Source organism: Nelusetta ayraudi, unplaced genomic scaffold (assembly GCF_046127955.1).
Source record: "Nelusetta ayraudi isolate G7.1 ecotype Tasmania unplaced genomic scaffold, CSIRO-AGI_Nayr_v1 ptg000052l, whole genome shotgun sequence".
NCBI lineage: Eukaryota > Metazoa > Chordata > Actinopteri > Tetraodontiformes > Monacanthidae > Nelusetta > Nelusetta ayraudi.
Window position 1 is genome coordinate 6,057,395 of NW_027466102.1, and position 22,563 is coordinate 6,079,957.

General features: G+C 42.8%; 1 protein-coding gene across 3 annotated transcripts; it reads left to right on the top strand.

Annotated features, from left to right (window-relative positions):
* Positions 1 to 379: 379 nt before the first annotated feature.
* On the top strand, positions 380 to 21,760 carry LOC142896210 (protein unc-93 homolog A-like). Of its 3 annotated transcripts, XM_076037749.1 has the most exons (11): positions 380 to 491; positions 752 to 870; positions 4,098 to 4,160; positions 13,147 to 13,281; positions 14,240 to 14,421; positions 15,048 to 15,277; positions 16,551 to 16,685; positions 17,695 to 17,906; positions 20,083 to 20,218; positions 20,670 to 20,801; positions 21,234 to 21,760. In XM_076037749.1, the coding sequence occupies exons 2-11, from the start codon at positions 844 to 846 to the stop codon at positions 21,527 to 21,529; spliced, it is 1,548 nt and encodes a 515-aa protein (XP_075893864.1). In that variant the 5' UTR covers positions 380 to 491; positions 752 to 843; the 3' UTR covers positions 21,530 to 21,760. The 3 variants fall into 3 exon arrangements, with proteins under 3 accessions (XP_075893864.1, XP_075893865.1, XP_075893867.1); XM_076037750.1 differs by lacking the exon at positions 380 to 491 and having other exon boundaries at positions 733 to 870; XM_076037752.1 differs by lacking the exons at positions 380 to 491; positions 752 to 870 and having other exon boundaries at positions 14,245 to 14,421; positions 21,234 to 21,759.
* The last annotated feature ends 803 nt before the right edge of the window (positions 21,761 to 22,563 follow it).

Genomic DNA, 22,563 nt, shown 5'->3' on the forward strand with positions numbered 1-22,563 from the left:
ACTACGGCCCGGGGGCCATATGCGGCCCGTTAAGCTTATTAATCCGGCCGGCCGAACTCGAGGCTATATTAACAAACCTTATTAATGTTTTAGTTTCCCAGCGTTCTGGCATTTTCTGCCCCAGTGATAATGATGATGGTATTCTGAAGAATGACATAACTCTAAATTACCTTAATATAGCAGTAACTGTTAGAAGTAGAAAAAAAAAAAGATGGATTTCATTCGTTTATTTTTTTGTTGTTGAAAAAGTCACTTCAACAAAAAGGGTGATATTTTGTCGGAACTTTGCTTTGATTCATTTTCAATTGACATTAAAGCACATGTTTTCTACATATCCCATGATATACTCCATCCATCTGCTGCTGCTTCGGCCCCTATGCCACATTTTAGAACCACTGCGGCCAACCAGTCAATTTTTTCCCCCCAACCTTTGGTCTAAGACATGTTTTACAGACGGTGGAGAGGAGCAAAAAAGACAGATTAAAGGTCCAGTGAGTAAACTTTGGCCTGAGCTAGTTTTTATATTGGTAAACACATCATATACTGCCCATAAATACGTTGATAAAAGTGTATACTTGCAGTACAGTAAAAGTCATTTGGTTTTCCTACCAATATAACAGTTCTTATTTATATATAAGAATATACATATAGCAAGGTCTTGTTCCAAATTAGCTGTCATCTTTCACTGCCATTTTCTAAGGAAGTCTGTTATGGACAATCCAGCCCACCTGACAGTGCGTTTTGTATTTAGGGTGACTGCTTGCGTCTTCAAATAAACCAACAATGAAGGAGGTGGGCGAGGTATCCAGGTTCAGCGCATGGAGACCACCGTAGTTCACTGGCATGCGCGGAAGAGGGAGGGGCGAGAGAGTGAGTGTTGCAATCTAAAATGTCACCACTTGGTGTCGTGTCTTCTCAAAATCTCCAAATGTTACACACTTAACCTTTAAAGGTGATTCTGTAGAAGACAAAAACAAGGTCAGCACGGTCCTGCCAGTGTTGATGGTGCACGGTCTTATCAAACGGAACAGTCACTGGAGTCCCTTTTCACACACAGCTTTCGCAATTTGCCTCAGAGTTCAGTTTAGCGTGTATCGCCAGCGGCTTTCCTTCAACATCCAGCCAGCTCGGGCGATTCTCTCAAGTTTTGGGGTTTTTAGGTTTTTGGGTTTTTATCTCTCTGGAGCTGCAAAACATGCAAGCTTCAACCAAAGCTTCTGACAGTTTCAACCTGGCTCCAGTGAGACGGAGCTAGTGAGCAAACACTGGCAGATTTGCTGCCATATTGGCAGGCTATTTCCGTTAAGCTTGTATTTGGAGTTTGCAAAGCATGGCTTTTGAACCATCGGACGATGAGACTGAATTGTTCGCAGCTCAAAATAGAAGAGCCGGAAATAGAATTTGACGCCGTGTCAGTAATTTGACCCAACCTGGTCTAGATATTGATTTTCCAATGCACGAGTTCAGTGACTACTGCTGAACTTCGCAAGTGTGGGATTCATTTGCAGGGATTTTCACCAACAACCTCGTTTTCCCCATCCGATTTCTCCCTCATCACTGGGTGCTGGAGCCAATCCCAGCCGTTTTGGTGCGAAGGCGGGATTATACCCTGGACAAGCCAACAACACTCACTCACTCACACCGACTGGCATTTCAGCAGTCAAACCTCATACATGCCTTACAGAGGGAAGGAACCCAACGCTGACTCAAGAGAGAGACAACAGGCAAAATCTACACGGAAAGGCCCGGCGCTGGCAATTGAACCCACAACCTTCGTACAGTGAGGCAGCAAATTGCCGAACCACTGAACCGCAGTTTCTCAGTGTTGAAAAGCTGTATTTGCTGAAAGCGGCATTTTTCTCTAATAACGAAAGGTCACGAACTCTCGTCTGATTCCTCCTGGGACACACAAACACATGCGTGTGCGCACACATTTCTCTCTTACCCTGCTCTCTCTTTCTCTAACTCTGTGTGTGTGTGTGTGTGTGTGTGTGTGTGTGTGTGTGTGTGTGTGTGTGTGTGTGTGTGTGTGTCATGCAGCTAAATAAAGCCACAAAGTGTTGTGCTCAGCATCTCTGCGTTGCCCGTTCATTGTGCTGCCGGGGGGAGAGCAACAGTTCCAACACAGTGGATGATGCACCGTGTCAGCAAACACTCAACAATAGATTGTCTGGCGTCTCTGTTACACACATGCGCGCACGCGCACAGTGCATGCGCAGCATCATAATAGATGTTTAGGAGTGACTCCCAGCTGTCAGCGCCGCCGGGGGCCCGTCTGCAACGCGTAGCACGATGCGAGCGAGAAGTAACGCAAACGCACACAGTTGCACACAAAAGACCCACACGAGGCGAGAAGGCACGAACGCAACGGCGGTTTATGACCCAAATACCGGAACATTCTTGGAACTCGGAGGAATAAATAGTAGCTGAGGGTGTTGCAAAAACAAGAGAAGGGAAACAGCTGCTTGAAAACTAAATTGAATGAGGTTTTTCTTTTCCAACATTAACGTGATAAAAAAAAATGGCAAAATGGTCAGCGTGTCTACTTGTGCGATGTATTTAGCATCAGCCGTTGTGTCACTGTCCAAGCACATGAAAATAACAGGGTTTAGAGCGCAGTGATGCTGTGGCTGCACTAAAAAAAAAAGAAAAAAGAAAACGCTTTAGGTGGAAACAGCGCGAGTCGTATTCGACTAGCGGCAGCAGAAGATGAGCTCATCTTTGGGGAAGCTGTAAAAAAAAAATACCGAAACCGCCAAATTGACGAGGAGCTTCTGAAATACCCACACGTGTTGCTGCGACTGGCAGAGGGGCCGACACCTGAATACACCGTGAGGGTTTGGGAGAGGGGGGGGGGCCGGAATCCAGGCCGACCACAAGTGCTCACTGCTAAAAGAAAAAGGCTGCATGTCTGCGGTCACGTCAGGAGCAGGGCGGCTGGCGGCTGCTGCACTGTGATTCGTGTTAAGTCCTCTTTGTTTTCTTCTTAACAAGAATCAAAGAAAGGAAAATGACAATGTGAAATATGTTTCCCTTCATTCAAAGTTCGGGATGGCTCAACTCCAGCGCCGCAGGGATCCATCGGTTTTGTAAACGATTGATCAATTGATTATTTCTTCTTTTACTCTATTAGGTTCAGAGTTTATTCAAATGGGCCAAGAAAATTTTGACAAAATTCAGACATGAATAAAATGCGGTCCTTTATCAGCTGAATAAACAACCACAATGAGCAAAAAATAAAACAATATATATCATGTATGTCACAATAAACATCCATGCAAAACATAACAGAACATGCAGAACCAATGAGCCAGCAAAAGTTATGAAAACCAAGTTTGGATTCAGGAAAACTGTAATTGGGTCTTCTTTTCAATCAAATCTCTACTCTCAGCTCCTGTTTTTTCCTCTTTGGCCTCTCCACTTTAACTGTTTGTTGCCTGTTTCATTATTCTCTTTTTGGAGGGTTCTACTTTTTAAAAAAAGGCAGATTTTTCCACGCTGCTGTTACCTCAGTGCTCTCACAGGGCACATGTCATTCCAAACCAGAATGACATGTAAAGAGCCCAAGGATAAATTTGTCATGAATGTAATGTCATGCTAAGTGATAAACACTGCTAATGTGTTATTGATAGAAACAGACAGTGTGTCCAACATGTACTTTAATATATGAGAATGAGGGGGCCACTCATTGTAGCTAAAATAGGAAGATATTTCTCAGTTTGATCGTTTAATGAAAGCTTAAGAGAGACTTTTAGTCACGGGACAAATTCATAAAACCTGTTCAACTGAATGAATGAATTTTCAAATTTACAATTTTATAAAATACAAACAGAAAAAAAAAAAATAAACCACATGATTGGGTCTTGATTAAGATGTGAAATTATATTGATTTGCTGACATTCCTGGATAGAAACGTGGGCTTTAGTGGTTGATAGGTAGGCTCGATTATTTCCTGACTTCTCAAAAAAGCCCAATGTGTCAAATTTACACATACAAAGTTGAATTCATATAACTATTTAGTTGCTTTACTTTATTTGCCTAATAAATAACAATCAATAACAAGATTTCTAAAACATGTATGCATTTTCCCCCCTGAGCACGAACGCTACAGCAGGACTCACTTCGTACATCAGATTAGAGTCAAATATCAGAGGAAGGATGTGAGTGACGTCAAACCCGTCTCTGCCTCTGTCCACTTCCCTTTCCCGCCTCTTCCCTAAACTGTCACCTTCCACCTCACCTCACCCCTCACCTCAGCCCTTTCATACTCTTCCCTCCCAAAAGAAGGCACTTTGCTGCGTGATAAGCTGACGGGGTCAGAGAACTCTGACATCCCCTCAGCATTTGTCTGATCCAAACATTTGGGCTCACCAAAAGTATGAAACATTCCCGCCGTCCAGATCGTAAACACAGAGTTCTCGCGCGCATACCTCCGCGGCCATGAACGCAGTTTCAGGTCAGATAGTTTTCCTGAGATTTATCACGACTCCCAATTGACCTGCAGTTCTCTGGCACATCAGTTAGCTCACTGGAAAGACAGGAGTGGAAAAAACGTTTTCAGACACCCTTAAAATTTTACTCAATCCCAATTATTGTCACTAAATATTTGAAAGATGTTTTTTTGTGTGTGTATGTGTGTGTTGCTAAAGGTCTGACAGCAACAAAGGTTCACAAACAAATTGAAATGATGCTGTTTATTGTTAGTAGGACAAAATAAGAACAATAAATTCATGTAGTTCTTGTACTTTTGTATCTGAATCAGAAATTAAAGCAGTGTTAAGAGTTAGAGTCCCCATGAGTCCTAGTTTCATAAAGCAAGTTAGTCTCCCAATCCAAACTCGCATGCAAATTACAATATTTTGCAATGTGTTTGACACACTTGTTTCCCTCACAGCGCCGCAGCTGTCACAAGAAACCACCGTCATCAACATTCAGGAAACATTGTCTTACTTTTCGACAATCAATCAGTAATAATGTTATGTTTTGGGTGCTCTTCATACATCACCTGGCGGGTGGGGCGGGTTTAGGTGGCAGGACAAAGAAACAAGAAAACAGACGTATAGATTAGTCATTGGTGATTTACTGAAATGGCAGAAAAAAAACACATTTCCAGCATGGTATTTTGAAAGAGAGTTGATCAAGTTTCAATGCCCGTTGAAGTCATAATGCAAAACGACAACATTTACTCTTTCAAGAACAAGGGCGTGACAGAAAAGGGATCAATGTTTTCACAGCTTATACTGGACAAGGTACGCCCAGTAACCCTTTGTCCAGGGCTTTTGTCTTTGTCTGGCCTTGTATTGTTCATGGCACAGAAAAATGTTTGAAATAAGAGTGAGCTTTACTCGAATCAGATGTTGTCCTAATAATCCTCCGTCTCTTGATTCGATCGCTCCAAATGCAAAATAATTGGTTACATGCTCGGAGCGACTACTTCACTGCTCTGGTCTTCTCTGTGTAAGCCAGAAGACTTTCATCGGACCAGTGAAGTGAAGCTGTATTTGTTTAAATGTGTGCCGTCTTTCTTTCTCTCTCTCTCTTTCGCTTTCGTTCTTTCTTTCTTTGTATCTTTCTTTCATTCTTTTTTAACCCTGCCGGATTTTCCGCACGGACATGAAAGAAATTTGGAGGGGAAAGTCTGAATACTTATTTGTCGTAGAAGAAGTCAGATTGAAAGATCTGCAGGCTGACGGCATCCTCAGCCCCGGGAGGCTCAGTATCAGTCTCTCAGTGTTTAAGAACTCATATCAGTCAGACCGCAGTCTGGTTCACACACAGGTCTGAGATTCCAGGAGGGATTTAGGGCAAGAGAGCCGGAGGATTGAGTGAGAAAGGAGAGTTTTGGAGGAAGAAAGCGTGTGTGTGTGTGTGTGTGTGTGTGTGTGTGTGTGTGTGTGTGTGTGTGTGTGTGTGTGTGCGTGCTTGCATGAGAGATCCCCCCATGACTTAGTAGCAGTCAAACAGGTAGGGGCCTGAGATTAAAGAATGTGACCCAGCTCAGTGAGGAGAAATGAATTCTCCCTTCAAAGCTCCCTCTCGAAGCATTTGTCCTACTTTGGCACCGTCTGTAAGAAGATAACATCTGAAAACCACTGTGCTCAGTGTCCATTTTTCACACAAGGTTAGCCACTCCCTATTTGTGAGGTGTTTATTGAGTGTATCCTCTACATGCTTCCTTCAGATTGATTACACAAAACATTTATTGCCATTTTAGCACCTATAATTAAGCCACCAGTTAGCTGCCAAGCTGCTCTGGGCAGTGAAATAAACAAACAAGCTAAGAATAGAGCACCCCCTGCAGGAAAAACGCCAAATTGAACAAAAAGTTTTGAGTGGTTGGCAAAAAAAGAAAAAAAAGAAAAAAAAGAAAAAAGTGCCACTCAATCTCAACGCATTCAAAAAAAAAAAAAAAAAAAAAAAAGATTTCCAACCTCAGTGTGCTCGCTGGAATATTGTTTTGGTTTGTTTCTTTGTCACTGCAGCTCTGCGAAGCTGTAATCTGACACAGAGGTGCTATCAGCTGAGGGCTAACATTTGCAGCAAAGGGAAGGAGGAAGAGGAGGAAGAGGAGGAGGAGGAGGACGGTGTTTTCCTCACGTCGTTGGCTGTGATTCCTCCACTGTCAGTTGGTCAGATGGAAGCCGAGTCACAGCTCGGATTGACTCCTGCACCAGGTGAAGAGATGTAGTGCAGTAGCACATCGAAATGCTCGACCAAACACGAGCCTTCAGGTGCTTTTGACGCTGTCAAAGGTTGACTTTGTTGTGAAAGAAATAGCAACTGCAAAAAAATCAAAATCATCAAAACAAGCGTTGCTGTCGGTTATTTCTTCTTCATGTGTTCATTTTTCCAGAAACAAATTGAATAGAAACGGTCGCTTTCACACGAAACACAGTGAATACATTCTACTTGCTATAAGGGCTATATGTGTCAGGTTTGATTTTACCCGTGTACCAATCCGTCTCACTAAAAAGAGTAAGTAAGACGGACTCAGTACGTGGTGATTAAAACGAATCAACATCATGGGGAACAGTCGAGCTGAAGACTTGCAGAGCTAGTGAGCCCCCTTGTGGCAACATTTCACATCTTTCACTTGAATGTGTTCAAAATCGCGCGCGCGAACACACAGAGGGGGGAGAGACAGAGACAGAGAGTGACAGACAGACAGACAGACAGAGCGATAGATGGGGGGGGGGTGGGGGGGGGCGGGGGTGAGTGTCACAGGTATTAGACTGGCAAACAAACAGGTATGTCTGCACTTACTCAGGTATGAGGTGTGTGTGTGTGTGTGTGTGTGTGTGTGTGTGTGTGTGTGTGTGTGAGCGAGAGAGAGAGAGAGAGAGAGAGAGAAAGAGAAAGAGAAAGAGAGCGAGAGAGACTAACATAAAGAGTGACTGAGAGAAGAGAGAGACAGAGAGCTTTTGCAGCAGAAACGAAGTTGCAGTAAAAAAAAAAAAAAAAAAAAATGTCCAGTTTGCTCCTGAGGGTAAGAGGATTATGAGCTATATTATGTCCCAACTGTGCTCACTGAAATACAATTCAAATGAACAAACACAAATGTGAATCTGAATCAACACAAAAGAAAAAATTGATTATTTTCTCCAATCTTGAATCTATTGAAGCCAACAAAAGTTGTTTCTTTTCTTATTAGTTTGATTGCAAGTCCACCCCCAGCCTGCTGATTGAAGACTGTTATTCTTTTCGCTTCATCTGCTTGGCTAGCAATCCGCCTGTGGAATTTTTTTTTTTTTTTTTTTTTTAGATAAAGAGCAGAAAGACTGTTGGAAGGAAGACCTCCTGGAGTGCAGTTGCTATCCAAGTATGAGAAAAATGACGTGCCCGGGGCATAGTGGAAGTCCCCCAGCAGTCTAGGCCTACCTTATAGCTGCATAACTATGAAATGACCTGTGTTCAGCCCGAACTATAAGCTTTGTCAAAAACACATGCCTCGAAGTCTTAAATGCACAGAAGGTGTCGGCCCTGCAGATTTGAGTTGGGAACTGTTTCCGCAGAAGGAGGAGCCAGATAGCGAAAGTCTCTGGACGCCACGCTACTTTCAGCTATTCTAGGGTCTTACCAGTTAGTCGGCATTTTGGGAGAATCTAGATCTATTAATACTATCAAGACATACGCTACATTACAGGTCAGAGTGCTTTCCATGACAAGTAGCCACTACTTTGCCTTTGAAACTCTTAATTATGAAGTATTTTGTGGCCCAAGAGGAGTTATGTCAAGTTTGAGCGAGGTGAGGTCAGGGTATTTACTTGCACTGACTCAAGGCACAAGCTTTTAGGGCACAGACCAAACAGGAGGAGATCTTACAAACTTGTTCTTGTTTTATTCTATCAATTGTACCAACATAATTAGCAAAGGACGAGAGAAGCCAGGGAAGAAATGACTGTGTGTATACTCAAACATGGTTAATTAGATCAACCTATGGGAACAAGGCAGAGTAAGAGTACAGGTTCCTCTTCACAAATCGACTCAATTTAAAGTAAACACGAGGGAACACAGTGGCAATCATACTTCGGCCATACACTCCGAACGTTCCAACATAAAAACACTAACTGTACAGACGTCGATGACTGCATGACCTCCCTATGCAGATTAGAACAGACTGTTACTTATGCAAACAAAAGTAAAATAAAAGTAGCTGCTAGCAGGAGGTTCATCTCTTACTTAGAGACCAACTAAAATTTCTTTAGAATGTAGAGTTTGTTCGTCAGATGTAAATCTGCGACCGCTGATGGAAGTTTGTTTTTGGAATTTGGCTCCCTCTGTTGGTCAACCCTCACCCCTTCCAAGCCCTTAGGTCAGCCTGTCGAGGCTGAAGCGGGCCCAAGGAGGTGATCACTAAAGATCTCTCTGGCACTGTAGAGAAAATGAGGGAGAGCAGTAGTAAGAGAATAAGTTGTGAGTCTTAAAAGTCTTTTGTGACTTCAAAATCAAAATATCGTCCTCCTCGCACCGCAAAGAGGATGACACACAACTCCAGCAGATGTATCCCCACTTGATGCCAATTAGTAGAGTCGTGGAAGTGAGTTCAGATCAGTGGTTTTATTTTGGGCTCTCCAATTTAGGAGCCAAGATTTTTTTTTTTGCTCTCTATATGCTGTGTCGGGCAGAACACTCACTTTGACACAGGTGTCACCACCATCGGTTTGGTGTTTAGTGTTGTCAGCAATAAGGATAAAGCTTCAGTGTGTACAACTTTGCCTGATTTATGATTTTAATATTGATAAAAGATGAATATACTGCCCATGATAACATCAAAAGTGGAGAGTCACAGCAAAATCAAAATAATTTGGTTTTCCTACCCACAGAATGGTTCTCATTTATATATGAGAACATACATATGTACACGTTTTGCATATATGTCTTCAGACTATACACGTCTCGCTCCTACTTAGTTGCCATCTTGCAACGCCATATTTCTAAGGAAGCCTGGTGTGGCCAATCCAGCCCGCGTGACTGCGCGTTTGAACGCTTGCGCAATCAAATCAACCAACGAAGAGGAAGGTAGACTCGGTATCCAGGTTTGTGTGCACAGGCCATTGTAGTTCACTGGCAAACTCAGGAGGGGAGGGGGGGGGGGGGTAAAAGAATGCTGCAATCTAAAATGAAACCACTTGATATCTCTCTTTTCTCTCAAAGTCTCCAAATATTACCTACTTCACCTTTAAGCAAGGCGACCTTGTAATGCAGACTGCAGTGAAGGGCATGATGAACGAAACAAAAATACGACTGCGTGTGCCGCTCGCTCTCTTCCCCATTCTCCATTCAGTCTGAGTCTGGCCGACCCCCGACCTCTTTTTGTTCATTTTGCACCTGACAACACCCCCAAATCCTGCTATTCACTCATCCACACTTACACTACTGATAATACTCACAAACACACTGTATAGATGTTATTATTTTTCTTTAATGATCTATTTTGTTATAATAAAATATATTTTGATTTACCGCAATCCACAGTGTCCCTCCCGTTATGACACGGGTTATGACACGTGTATTTCTGAGGTGTTTCTACCCACCAGATGGAAACACCCTGTTGGGTGGACGCCACACCCAAGATGTCGCCAAGTGTTGTTCTGTCAGCAATTCCACGAAGTCATCTTGAAGTATGATATAAAATATATTCTACAAACGGCCCTTTTTCTTTATTGACCTAATAGCACATAACACACACACATCATAAAGATGATGGACCATCGAAACAATGAAATAAAACAATATCTTGTCTCACAGAGTGAAAGCGGCTGGCTCTTGTGTTGTCAAAGAACCAGTGATCACATTTAGTAACCCCTGAGGGATCAAGATAAGCAGATAAGATAAAATAAACACTCCAGCAGTCTGACTTAACAGTAACTGCGTAGTGCAGTTTGTTCGGTGCCTCTTGTTGGATTTTGTTGGCCGTGCGGATCACGTAGCATGGGGTGTTTTATCAGCTTGGCTTATGGTAGGCAGTCCATCGTGACTGTCTGCTGATGACATGCGTTTGTGTCTTTAGGAACGGTGAGTTCTCTGATGGCTACACAAGTCCAATCCTGGAGACACAGACTTTAATAGAGGTTGTACTTGTGTAAGCTGGCAACACCGTGAGTCTGTTACGCCTCAGTCTCCACTCAAACGCTCGATGTTTATGCAAAATCTTCCCTCTATCATTTAAGACGTGGCAGTATGAATCATGACCTTGCGGCTTTAATTGTTCTCAGGCGAAAGAAATGCTAAAGATTTTTTGCTTTTTAAGCTTTTTAAGCTTTTTTTCTTCAATCTTCAATGTGCTGTGTGTTCAGAAATACACACCTTACTTGCAGCAAGCGGTTCTACTTTTAGAGCTAGTGTTGTCCTTTTTGTCATCTTGAACCAGTCTGGTCCTCCTGTACTCCTGTGACTAGAGAGCTATTCTACTCATATTTGGTCTCTCTGGGACCATTCTCTGGATCAACAGTTTATGAAATACTCGCACTAGCATGGAACCAACAACCAATCCACATTTGAAGCCACCAGCATCAACTTTCTTGCCAATTCTGATGCTTGGTTGAAACTTCAATAGCTCATCTCGCTAGCTATTGCATATTCACCAATGTGTCTACATTTAGGCACATGCGGTTGAATAGATGTAGCCAATCAAGTGAGAACAGGGTAGGGTGTATATTCTAAGCTTCTTTAATGCAGCACAAGCATGATCTGCTGATAACAGAAGGAAGTGAGTCATCTGACTTAACTTATTTTACCATTTTAACTTGTTTAATCTTAATTTTGACTTCCTCTCTCTTCGAATTTCTCGGCACAGTCGATGGTGCAAGAAAAGTCAGCAGCTTTTTCAGAACATCCCGTAATTATAAAGAGCATTTGTCAACCCAAGCGTTCCAGTAAGAATAACGTCATGACATGTAAATCACAAAGCCTCTTCTCTTAAACTCTTCTCGGCAAAAATCCACCAAACAAAACGTAGCCTAATGCTTCCAACCGAATTGTACTGTGGAAGGGACGCGAACAGTGTCAGCACAATATAGCAGCACTAGCGTTCGTCTTCATTGGAAACTCAGATTTTTATTAGTTCTTATTTCTTTAATATTTCCATTCCTCTGGGTTAGAAAGCCATAAACCGTGACGCAATGGAATTTAAGTGTGACTTAGAGAGATGGATAATCTTACAAATGAAGTAAAGCACCAAATAGTGATAGTTGATTCTCTGGGATTGGCTTTCATCTGCTGTTGTATGTAAGATCTGAGGTATCACTAAACTGTTAAAGTATTGTATTATCATTAGAAAGTTGTCCATTTGCTCTGCATTTAGCCACATATATTTTTTTTTCTTCTGAATTCTAGCTGAATACCATACATAGATTCCATAAATCTCCTGATAGGAGAATTATGAGGAACCACTGTGGTGTCTTGCTTGCAATCAACATTTAAGGTGTTCTTAACGTCACAGTTGCTGTGGTCTGGCCTCAGCATCTTTAGGCCGCACACGCACAAGCCCCAGACCCCAGACGGATGGCTGGTTTGTCTGACCTCATCACTGGTGCAACAACATTTCAAAAACTAACAAAATACAATGAAATAAATTCCTTTGTGTCGATCATATCAGGTCACCTCATTTACAGCAGGTAAAGTTAGGCAACGGCTGGTGATGTAATGTGTTTCCAGTCCCAAACAGCTCCGTGGTTTTTCAATTTACAGGACGATCAATAAACTAACAATGCAAACCGTCAAGCAAAAACCAAACCAAAACCAAAAGTCAAGCTGTCATAAAAGACAACATTATTGATGTCGGTAGTCATGGTAGTCGTCCTAGCTGTGAGATATAAGAAGGTTTATCTCGGGCTCTGGCACTGAGAATGTTTTAAAAAGGAGAGGTCAGGTAAAATAAATAAATCAATAAATAAATGAATAAATAAAAACAACAACAACTACCTAAGTATGGAATATATATAGAATATTTTATTTTCTCTTAAAGGAGGGTCTCTCAAAGGTTTACGAAAGAATATGCTAAATGCAAACACTTAAGCAACGGGATGAAGCAACGTAATGTCTTGAGGGCAAACAACTGCTGCACTTATTCCACCATAGAAGAAGAAGAAGAACCAAAAAAAAAACCAGGCAGTTAAAAAAAAAGACGACCATGAGCAAAAATCAGGAATGACAATCAGTAAACCTTTGATCTTTGCTACAGCAGAAGAAAGTACATTATGGACCATAATGTACAATTGAGCGGTGATGACCAATATGTTCATGTGATGTGCGCAGAGAATTACTGGAATAGGCAGAGCTTGATGTGTGAGCAGTTTTTTTTTTTGTTTTTTTTTTACACTGAAGCAGACAAAAAAACTGTTGGCCAAGTGACAATTTCAAACGGTGCACGTGTGCAAGTTTCTCAGCGTGTGTTTGTGTGTTCATGTACATGTGCACAAGGGCTGGACTTTGTTCCCAGCTGCCTTCAGAAGCAATCAATATCAGCAGTTACAAACTTTCATTGCTCTGCGCAGGAGCCACCGCAGGAGCCACCGCTGCTGTATGACACCATACATCCAGACAATAGTTGAAGAGTTTCTGGAAGAGAGTCGGAGGCATCTTGTCTGAGGCCCCCAACACTTTTGTGTTGATTCTCTTTTATGAAGATATTCTTTTTCTAATAAGGCCAAGGATCTGCGAGGGTCTCCTCTTTTCTTTTTGAGGGCAGCCATGTTCAGCCGTAACTTGAAAAACACAGTGGTGGTGTCTGCCGGGTTTCTGTTCCTCTTCACAGCCTATGCAGCCCTTCAGAATTTGCAGGTAGGTGTAAAACCATTTTTTTTTTTTGTTCAATCTTCAATTTATTGTATTTCAAAGCATTTAAAGATCAGCTGGAGTTAATGACATTCTCCCCACTTAATGTGTCCAAAAGTCACACTGTGTTATTATGATGTGTAATTATTTTAGTGTTTGATATGTGTAACATACTTAACATATCAATTTGGCAAAGATGCGAAACTTAAAGTACGCTTCACGTACGGAACACTGTAAACATGTAGCCAAGTGCCCCGTTTCATTATCAGATACATAGACCACGTATAGAGACTTATGCATTTGTTTTGTTTCGTGCAGACAATGCATTGTTTTTAGAAATATGAAGCATCGTCAGTCAACGTCTGTCATTGCCATTGTGTCTGTTTACTACTCGAGGTCAGTTTAATTTCAAATCAAATAGATTCCATTCCCCATGTTAGGCTAGCAGTAAAGCAGGTGACACAATTCTTTTCATTGTCACTATACATGGAAATGTACAATGGCAATTGCGACGGTGGAGGGTAAAGGACAATTCCTGACTCAAGTTCTGCCTGGACTGAAACTGCTTCAGCAGCATCCAAAGAGGTCAATTTTATTGTAACAAACAAACAAACAAACAAACAATCAATCAATCAATAATAAACAATAATAGTTATACTAATAAATAAAAAATGTAGAGTTGTAAAAGTTGATACTGTTAGTTGTGGTCCAACATGACACACAACCCCAGTTTTTCTTGTTGTTGTTGTTGGGTTGTTTATTTATTTATTTATTTTTCAACGAAAGGGAGACAGCCTGGGGCGGTTTTCCTTTACATATCGGTCTGTGACCGTTGCGGTCATGTTTTCAACCAAAGATGCACAGCAGTGGGGGAGAATCCTATAAACTGAGGGTGCTCTTACTTTGTTCCTGTATTTGATATTTGTTACAGCTCCTTAAATGAATCACATCTTTGTCTGTGCAGAGCAGCCTGAATGCAGAGCAGGGAATGGGCGTGGCCTCCCTCAGCGTCATCTACGCCTCCATCATCGTCTCCGCCATGTTCCTTCCTCCGATCATGATCAAGAACCTGGGCTGTAAATGGACCATTGTGGTCAGCATGGCCTGCTACGTGTCCTACTCAGTGGGAAACCTCTACCCTGGATGGTAATCAGTCAAAGGATGAAATGTCTATTAGATGTGATGTCATTATTTATATAGGCAGACTCAGTGATTTTGCTCCCGTGTCACACCGCTGGAAGCCAGAACGCAGAAGTCACCAACCTAATGATCACATGTGGGAGGCAATAAAACCCATTACAACTTGACCAGCATCAATCAACCAAAATGAGGTTAATGTTTCCTGTGGAAACATTTCAAAGGGGCAGAAAGTGATTTATATCACTGTCAGATATAAAGTGATAAAAAATTAATATTGGAACCTCAAGTGTTGTTATTCTATCTGTGGTAAAACTGCAAACAGGCCCACAAACTCCCTGAACCCGTATGTTGAAAACCAATAGACAAGGAACTTCAATCAAAGACCTGCTCATGATTAACATTTCAATGTCTTGCATGAAGGATTAAAACAACTGTTAGTCCTTAAATTCAATCAGTGTATTACCTCATTGTGTTTAGTTAAAAAAAAAAAAAAAAAAAAAATGTCTGCATTTAATTTCGATTGCAAAACCACAGCAAAAGTTGTTGCTAAGACTCCTGTGGCCACATCACGGTGCATTTCTAATGTGAAGAAGCGCAGCCAACGCGTGTAAACAACATTTTCTTTTACACAGGTACACTCTCATGCCCACGTCAGTCATACTGGGAATAGGTGGCTCCACCCTGTGGTCAGCCAAGTGCACGTACCTCACCATCTCCGGAAACGCACAGGCTGCCAAGGAGGGCAAAAAGGGCTCCGATATCATCAACCAGTACTTTGGCATCTTCTTTTTCATGTTCCAGTCGGCAGGCGTGTGGGGGAACCTCATGTCGTCGCTCATCTTTGGACAGGACACCGCCGTAGGTAGGGGCAGGACGTGTAGTGTCTCCGTTGACAAGAATGCATGATTGTGATTGCAACAATTAATCTTTGCAAAAAAAAGAATTGGACCCCAGTGAAACCCATTTAAGGAGTCTCTCCTGCTACACTTAAGAGGGAAATACTACATCAACTACTTGTACTTTGGGGGTCAAACTTTAGTATTCTGATACATTGATCCACACTAGGGCAATAATGTGAATCTGTAATGCCACCATTTGATAATTTGATGAGGTTGATCCGTACTTGTTGCGTTGTGTTGTTGTAGTTACGTCCACAGTCAATCGTTTCCGCAGACTTCATATGGTTTTATGGGTCGTAATTGTCTTTATCTTACCAGCTCCAGCATTAATGGATCACTGATGAATGTTTTTTTTTTATTTTTATTGAGAAGCATATACAAGAATGTTTTTTGGTGGCAGGGTGTGTCCGATTTTGTCGTGTTGGTTGGTGCCTGCAGACAATTCTGGAGGATTTTTTATTCTTGGCACGTGGAGAAACCCTGAAACAAACTTCTCGTAAGAATAGAGTACATGTCTATGGTGTTGTCTCCGACAAAAAAATCAAACAAAATCTTTGTGACCTACGCTACTAAAAAGTGAGGGATTCTTGGCTTTGGGATGGAATTTACAGAATGCACCCAAAATGCATTGTAATCTTTACAAGTGAACTTGTAAACGTTGCAAACATTGTAACGCTAATACAATAGAATTTGATGCTTCATGCATAACCTGTAGTTCTCCAACTAGGTAATAAGCCATACTGCTGTCAATAAGGTTTTTTTTTAGTGAATAAAACAGTTTGGTAAGAAAATATTAAACTAAGGGTACCATCATTTTTGTCAAGGCCAGTTTCATTATTATTTTTTTTTATTGATTCTGTTGCCCCACAACTCAAAAGCAATGTTTGATTTTCATTAGTCCATTTTCAGTTATTTTTAATGCTACTTTTGTCAGTTTCAAGTTATTCCAGTGGTCATTGTGGGTTTCTCTTTCTTAAACGAAGCCTTCTGACAATTTTGCCCACATCTGTATGCATCATGGAGTGACAATAAATATCAATTTCCTAAAGCAAGAAATTTGAAAATATTACCAATCATAAACGTCTGCTTTTGATGGCAACATATCCACACGATCCGCTAATCTTGCTGATGATTCCGCTAACATCGAAGAAGGAAACCTTGGCACAAGTACTAAGCTTCTTTCCACGAGTGATGACGGGTTTGCACTATGAGCTCTTTGTCTTTTCCCCTTGACAGCTGACATCCCAGAGGAACAGCTGCTGACGTGTGGGGCTGCTGACTGCGGCCTCTCGGTCAACAGCACCAGCGGCAGTGGCAGCAGCACAAAGCCACCTCAGAGACTCGTGTTCACACTCGTCGGCTGCTACATTGGTAAAACTACCTTTCATGTAATGTATGTGATGAGATTCAGTCCAGACTGAAACTGAGCTTAGACAAAGGAGAAAAAGGGTGGCTTGTCCTCTGCGGGTCGGTGGGGAGATCCTGCCTGGTGGAGGAGTTCAAGTATCTCGGGGTCTTGTTCACGAGTGAGGGGAGGATGGAGCGTGAGATCGACAGGCGGATCGGTGCAGCCGCTGCAGTGATGTGGCCGCTGTACCGGTCCGTCGTGGTGAAGAAGGAGCTAAGCCGAAAGGCGAGGCTCTCGATTTACCGGTCGATCTGCGTTCCCACCCTCACCTATGGTCACGAGCTTTGGGTAGTGACCGAAAGAACAAGATCGCGAATACAAGCGGCCGAAATGAGTTTCCTCCGCAGGGTGGCTGGGCGTACCCTGAGGGACAGGGTGAGAAGCTCGGCCACCCGGGAGGAGCTCGGAGTAGAGCCGCTGCTCCTCCACATCGAGAGGGGCCAGCTGAGGTGGCTCGGGCATCTGTTCCGGATGCCTCCTGGACGCCTCCCTGGGCAGGTGTTCCGGGCATGTCCCACCGGGAGGAGGCCTCGGGGAAGACCCAGGACACGCTGGAGGGACTATGTCTCCCGGCTGGCCTGGGAACGCCTTGGGGTCCCACCGGATGAGCTGGAGGAGGTGACTGGGGCCAGGGAGGTCTGGGCATCTCTGCTAAGGCTGCTGCCCCCGCGACCCGACCCCGGATAAGCGGCAGAAGAAGAAGAAGAAGAAGAAGAAGAAGAAGAAGAAGAAGAAGAAGAGTTAGATTGTGACGTAACTGAATTTGACTTTAAAGGGGCAATAAGTGAGTGAGTCAGTTTTTCACCACAAGAGAGGGCAGCTGAGCAACATGTAAACCCAAAGAAAAAAGTGTCTATGTTAGGTCAGAAGACTTTTATTTTGCACTGTTGATGTCTGTGTCAAAACCACACATGGATATTGGGATAACATTCTGCGCATGACCGAGGGCGTGTGTTCTGTCCTTTGTGTTAGGAGTGGGTGTGCTTGCCATGATCATCGTGGCAGTGTTTCTGGACAACATCGACCGGGAGCAGGCCAGCCAGTTCCGTGGGAATAGGGAGCCATTCCTCCAAACCTCCCTGTCCACGTTTCGGCTGCTGAAGGACTGGAGGATGGTGACCCTCATCCCCCTCACCATGTACAGTGGCTTCGAGCAGAGCTTCCTCTCTGGGGAATACACCAAGGTGTTGTGCCACACACTCATCCTCCTTTATGCCGCAAATGAGCTTCGTGTCTGCATGGAAATACTTTTGCTGGATTATGTCTGTGAAGGTTCTGAATCATCCAGGTCATCTTGATGGCGAAGGGTTAAGTTGAGGCAACTTTTTTTGGTGCTATTTTGAAGATGTTTAGCCTCTCACCCAAAAGGCCTCTTCAGTTGTAAAACAAAAGGTTGGTAGTCCCATGTTCCAAGTCCCATGTATTTAACCACCAGGGGGCGGTTTGGAGGTGGGCCCAAAGGCTGTTGGTGATTATGATAATAGGGTCAAACTCAGGTTGGTCGTTACTCTGACAACCCACTTGGGGTTCCACGTTCTCCTGCCATGCCATCATATGAGTCATCATTCGAATCCCATGAGACAAGGTGTAAAGAATGGTTAAGTCGTCAAGGCTGTATTGTATGTGCCTGAGAGATGGTGTCAAAGGCCTCCCCCTCTGTTCGGGGAGGGTCGCTCTATGTGGAACAAATGTGGCTTTTTTTTTTCTCTCCTGTCGCATTTTGGGCCCGAGATCTTCAGATATTGTAATGTTGTTACAAACCTAAATGACCAAAATGTCAACTTTAAGTGGCACGACTCCCAGTCAACCCCACCAAGTAGCTTTGAGGCTTCGCGTTCTAAAGTATCTCAAAGCAGAAGTTCATCGTTGTCGTTTATCCACACAGTCTTTTCACAAGTGATCTGTGCCATCTCCGTGGTGCTAATGTTGGTGAGCTGCCACTTCTGTCAACACGCCATATTCCTGAAACGGGAGCGTTTTTTGGACCCAAATGCACCACACCAGACAAAGTTTAATTGTTACAAAAACAAAAACAAAAAAAAAACGGCTCTATTCGTGGAGGAAGGCAACTGGTCAGTCAAAAGGTAGAAAAAGGGTCTGAACAAAAACCCGTTCCAAAAAGGCAAAAAAAAAAAAAGGGATCAAAGTCAAAAAGGGATTTCTCTTCTCGCAAAAAAGGGTTCAAAAGGAGACACTCACTCAGGCTTTCTTGTCCAAGGGAAAGGCTGGAGGCTGAAACATGAACAGGTGAGGTTGGTAACAGATGAATCAGTCCAGGCTAGCGTGCGTAGCGTTTAGTGTCGTGCATAGCAGAGGAACAATCTGGCAGGGAGGAGAGGGAACAGTGCGTCTAAATAACCCCGCAAGGATAGCAGGCGAAGATTAGTGCTGATGGTCCTGAGTGGAGTGAGGTGATGATGCCTTCAGGGGAAAAAAAAAAACGACAATTCATTGTGGGCATGATGGCAAACCATGACAACTCCAGGTGGTCTTCTTATTTTTTGCGCTATCAGGGAGTACACTCATAACACCACACAAGGCCGGGCATAGGTGTTACATCATTTTCAGGCGTAAACGGGGATATTTTTGAAGACGGCTTTGTAAAAGCGTGTTTTTTTTTTTTGTCAAGAGCGTTTCCGAAAATTGTCGGTTTCAAAAAATGCCGTCCTCGTATAAACGGGAACTAAATACATGGGAATGTCCAACCTTTTTCTTCAGAACTGAAAAAGACTATTGGGTGAGAGGCGCACGTCTACAAGACAGCAAAAAAACAAAAACAAAAATCCAGTTACCTCAACTTAGCCCTTCTACATTACATTAATTAATCTACTTAAGGGCCAGTGTGAAAATCATATCTGTTAGCCAGATAAGTGGCCTGCAAAATGCTGCTTTTTTTTTTGTTGCTGCTGTAATTATGCAAATTTCCCCACCGTGGGATCAATAAAGGTCTTCTTCCTCATCTTCTTCTTCTTCTGAGCTGTGCTGTGCTGTGCTGTGCTGTGCTGTGCAGCGTTTACAGAGTTTTCTGACGTCTTTTGATCACAAGAGAACTAGACGGGACTTTTCCAAAGGTGAAGGCACTTTGTTTCTCCTGAAATCATCTGCACAGGACTCACATACCGCAACATGGATCATTTTCTCCTCCTGAATAGCAGCTCATTGCTGCACTGTTCGTGTACAGCCAATAGATCAGATTAGATAGATTAATAGATAAACGCCAGTGGAAGATCACTGGGATACTCACCTTCTTCTGTCGTCTGCTCCGATTCCCTACTTGAAAATGTTTCATTCAATGGACATTTAAATCATAAATAGAGCTACTTTCACATTTTTATTGTCCGTTTTTCTTCCTCCTGGCAGAACTATGTGACCTGTGCTCTTGGGATCCATTTTGTTGGTTTTGTGATGATGTGCTCTGGGGCCGTCGATTCTCTTTGCTCCATCATCTTCGGAAGACTGTCGCGGTACACGGGGAGGCCAGCGCTCTTGTCATTTGGTATCGTGATATATATTGCTTCTCTGCTTATCGTGGTTTTTATGATCGTGTTGTTTCAAGTTTTATCTCCTTCAGAAACATTTCCTGGAGTGACGCACAATATTAATGTTTGCCATTACCCATGTCTGATGCTAATGATTTTTGATATTGTCAAAAACTGATACTGAAGTTGCTTGTCAGCTGGGCTGTCCATTTGTTTGGCATCCTGTTAACAGTACTACAACTGCAATATGTTTGTCTTGTACTCTGGCTGCATACATGACTTCCAGTTAGCTTGACAGTTAGCTCGCCATTCTACAATACTCTGTGTGCTGTGTGACGCGACTCCTACATTTGTAACCTAAGCAAAGCAAATGTCTTGCATGCTGCATTGTTCCAAATTTAGAGTAAAAGAAGGTATCCTAAAGTAATCCTGAAGGTGGCGGTCTAATTTTGATGTCTCTGTTTTCAGCTGCTGTGACCAACATCTCCTGTATCATCGCCCTCCTCTACTGGAGGCCGAACCCGGACCAGTTGGGGGTTTTCTTTGCCTTTTCTGCTCTGTGGGGCATGGCTGACGCTGTCTGGCAAACCCAAATCAACGGTAAGTTAAAGACGTCTTTGGTCTGCGGCAAAAATGAGTTTGCTTAGGTGCTTTCTTGACCGCTACAAAAGTACTAAGTTCTAGAAGGTTTAATACTGAAAAAAACAGGCAAGCTTGTACATGGATTCCCCATTGCTTGGCCAGAGGAGCAGTGCCAGTTGAACCAAGAAAGAAAGTCTCCAGGTGACCTCCCCCCCCAAAAAAAAACGTAGTTTTCTTATCGTGTCAACAACAAAATAATTGTTTGTGTGCCTCTGATGCAGCCAAACCTTTTTAAACACACAAATTGTCTCGCAAATATTCAGTGACAATAATTGGAATTGGTCTTTTGTCCTACTACAAACTGCTTAAAAACAAAAACCAGCAACTAACACCAACTGTCATCGTGGGAACACTCTTGTAATTGGTGCACCTTTACCCATTGCTTTGCAGCCCTCTATGGAGTCCTCTTCTCCAAGGACAAAGAGGCAGCATTCGCCAACTATCGCATGTGGGAGTCGCTGGGATTCGTCATCGCCTTCGCGTACAGCACCTTCATCTGTCTGGAGCACAAACTGTACATTATGCTCGCCGTCCTGCTGCTGGCCATGGTCACCTACCCTGTGGTGGAGTTCTACGAGCACAGACACCCAACGCCGCCCGGCGTAGAGGGAGGCTACCTGAACCAAACGAAAGACGAAGACGTGAAAACAGATAGCAAGGAAGTCATTTGCCAGACGGAAATGTAGAGACTAACGTTCAGGTTTTGGACCGGTCAGCCTAACAGTAGAAATGGACAGGATAACTGCCACAGCCAATCACCATGTACAGTTTCGTAAGAGTAATTCGCAACATCAGCAAGCATAAACCCGCTCCTCAATTCTCATTATTTGCGAACTCCCAAACACTCCTCAGAGTGCTGATACTCAAAATTTGATTATAATTATATATATATATATGTATATATGTATATATATATAAATATAAATATATATATACATATATATATAACCACTTCTTCTTTTGAAACTGAAAATGTGAGTTACAACAAGGAGAAACACACTCTTTCTGCTTTGATTCCTCTGTTTTATACAGCAGAGTCACCAATGGCAACTTCTAAGATCTACCATATATTCATACTAAAAAGTGTAAATAAATGGATGACTGGATCAGTTATCACCCGATCAGATCACCTATTTGAATGAACATCACAATATTGTCAAACTTGCACAATATTTGTAACACAGAAATGTTTCAGTTGGGACCTGAAAACGAGCAAGGCAACAAGGAAAAGCATAGCAAAACGATACAGTATGTATTTTACACAAAAGCAGTGCACTTCCACACATAAGCCAACGGGAGCCCTCAAGCATTCACCTCCTAGTGAAAGCCAAAGGAGCTTTGTAAAATTTGTATCATGTGAGCTATTGCTTCACCTCCACAAATGAATGGCTTTACAGTAGAAGGTCATGGTAATTGATGGGATTTAAGTCAGACTCAGTGGTGTAGTGGTCCCTGGAGAACTGGGTATACTCCTAATTCATGCCTGCTTTTAAACAGCCTATTCAGCAAAGGATAAACACCGCTTTATAGACGGTGGCAACTAAGACTACTCTATCAGTTTACCCAAATGTTGCATTGTCACAACATTTCTGGGGCTTGGCATCAAGGAATAAGGATTATGAAACTACGTTGTATTGAAAATCAGTTATTTGTCACTTGATCTTAACAGAATACAAACATATTGCACAATTTACCTAAGCACCTCCCTGAAATCCCTGAA

Bases quoted from the DNA above. Each gene is read 5' to 3' on its own strand.
- LOC142896210 (XM_076037749.1), top strand. From the start codon at position 844: ATGCGCGGAAGAGGGAGGGGCGAGAGA. The intron at 13,282-14,239 runs GTAGGTGTAAAA...TTGTCTGTGCAG, and splicing joins CAGCCCTTCAGAATTTGCAG to AGCAGCCTGAATGCAGAGCA. The intron at 15,278-16,550 runs GTAGGGGCAGGA...TCCCCTTGACAG, and splicing joins TGGACAGGACACCGCCGTAG to CTGACATCCCAGAGGAACAG.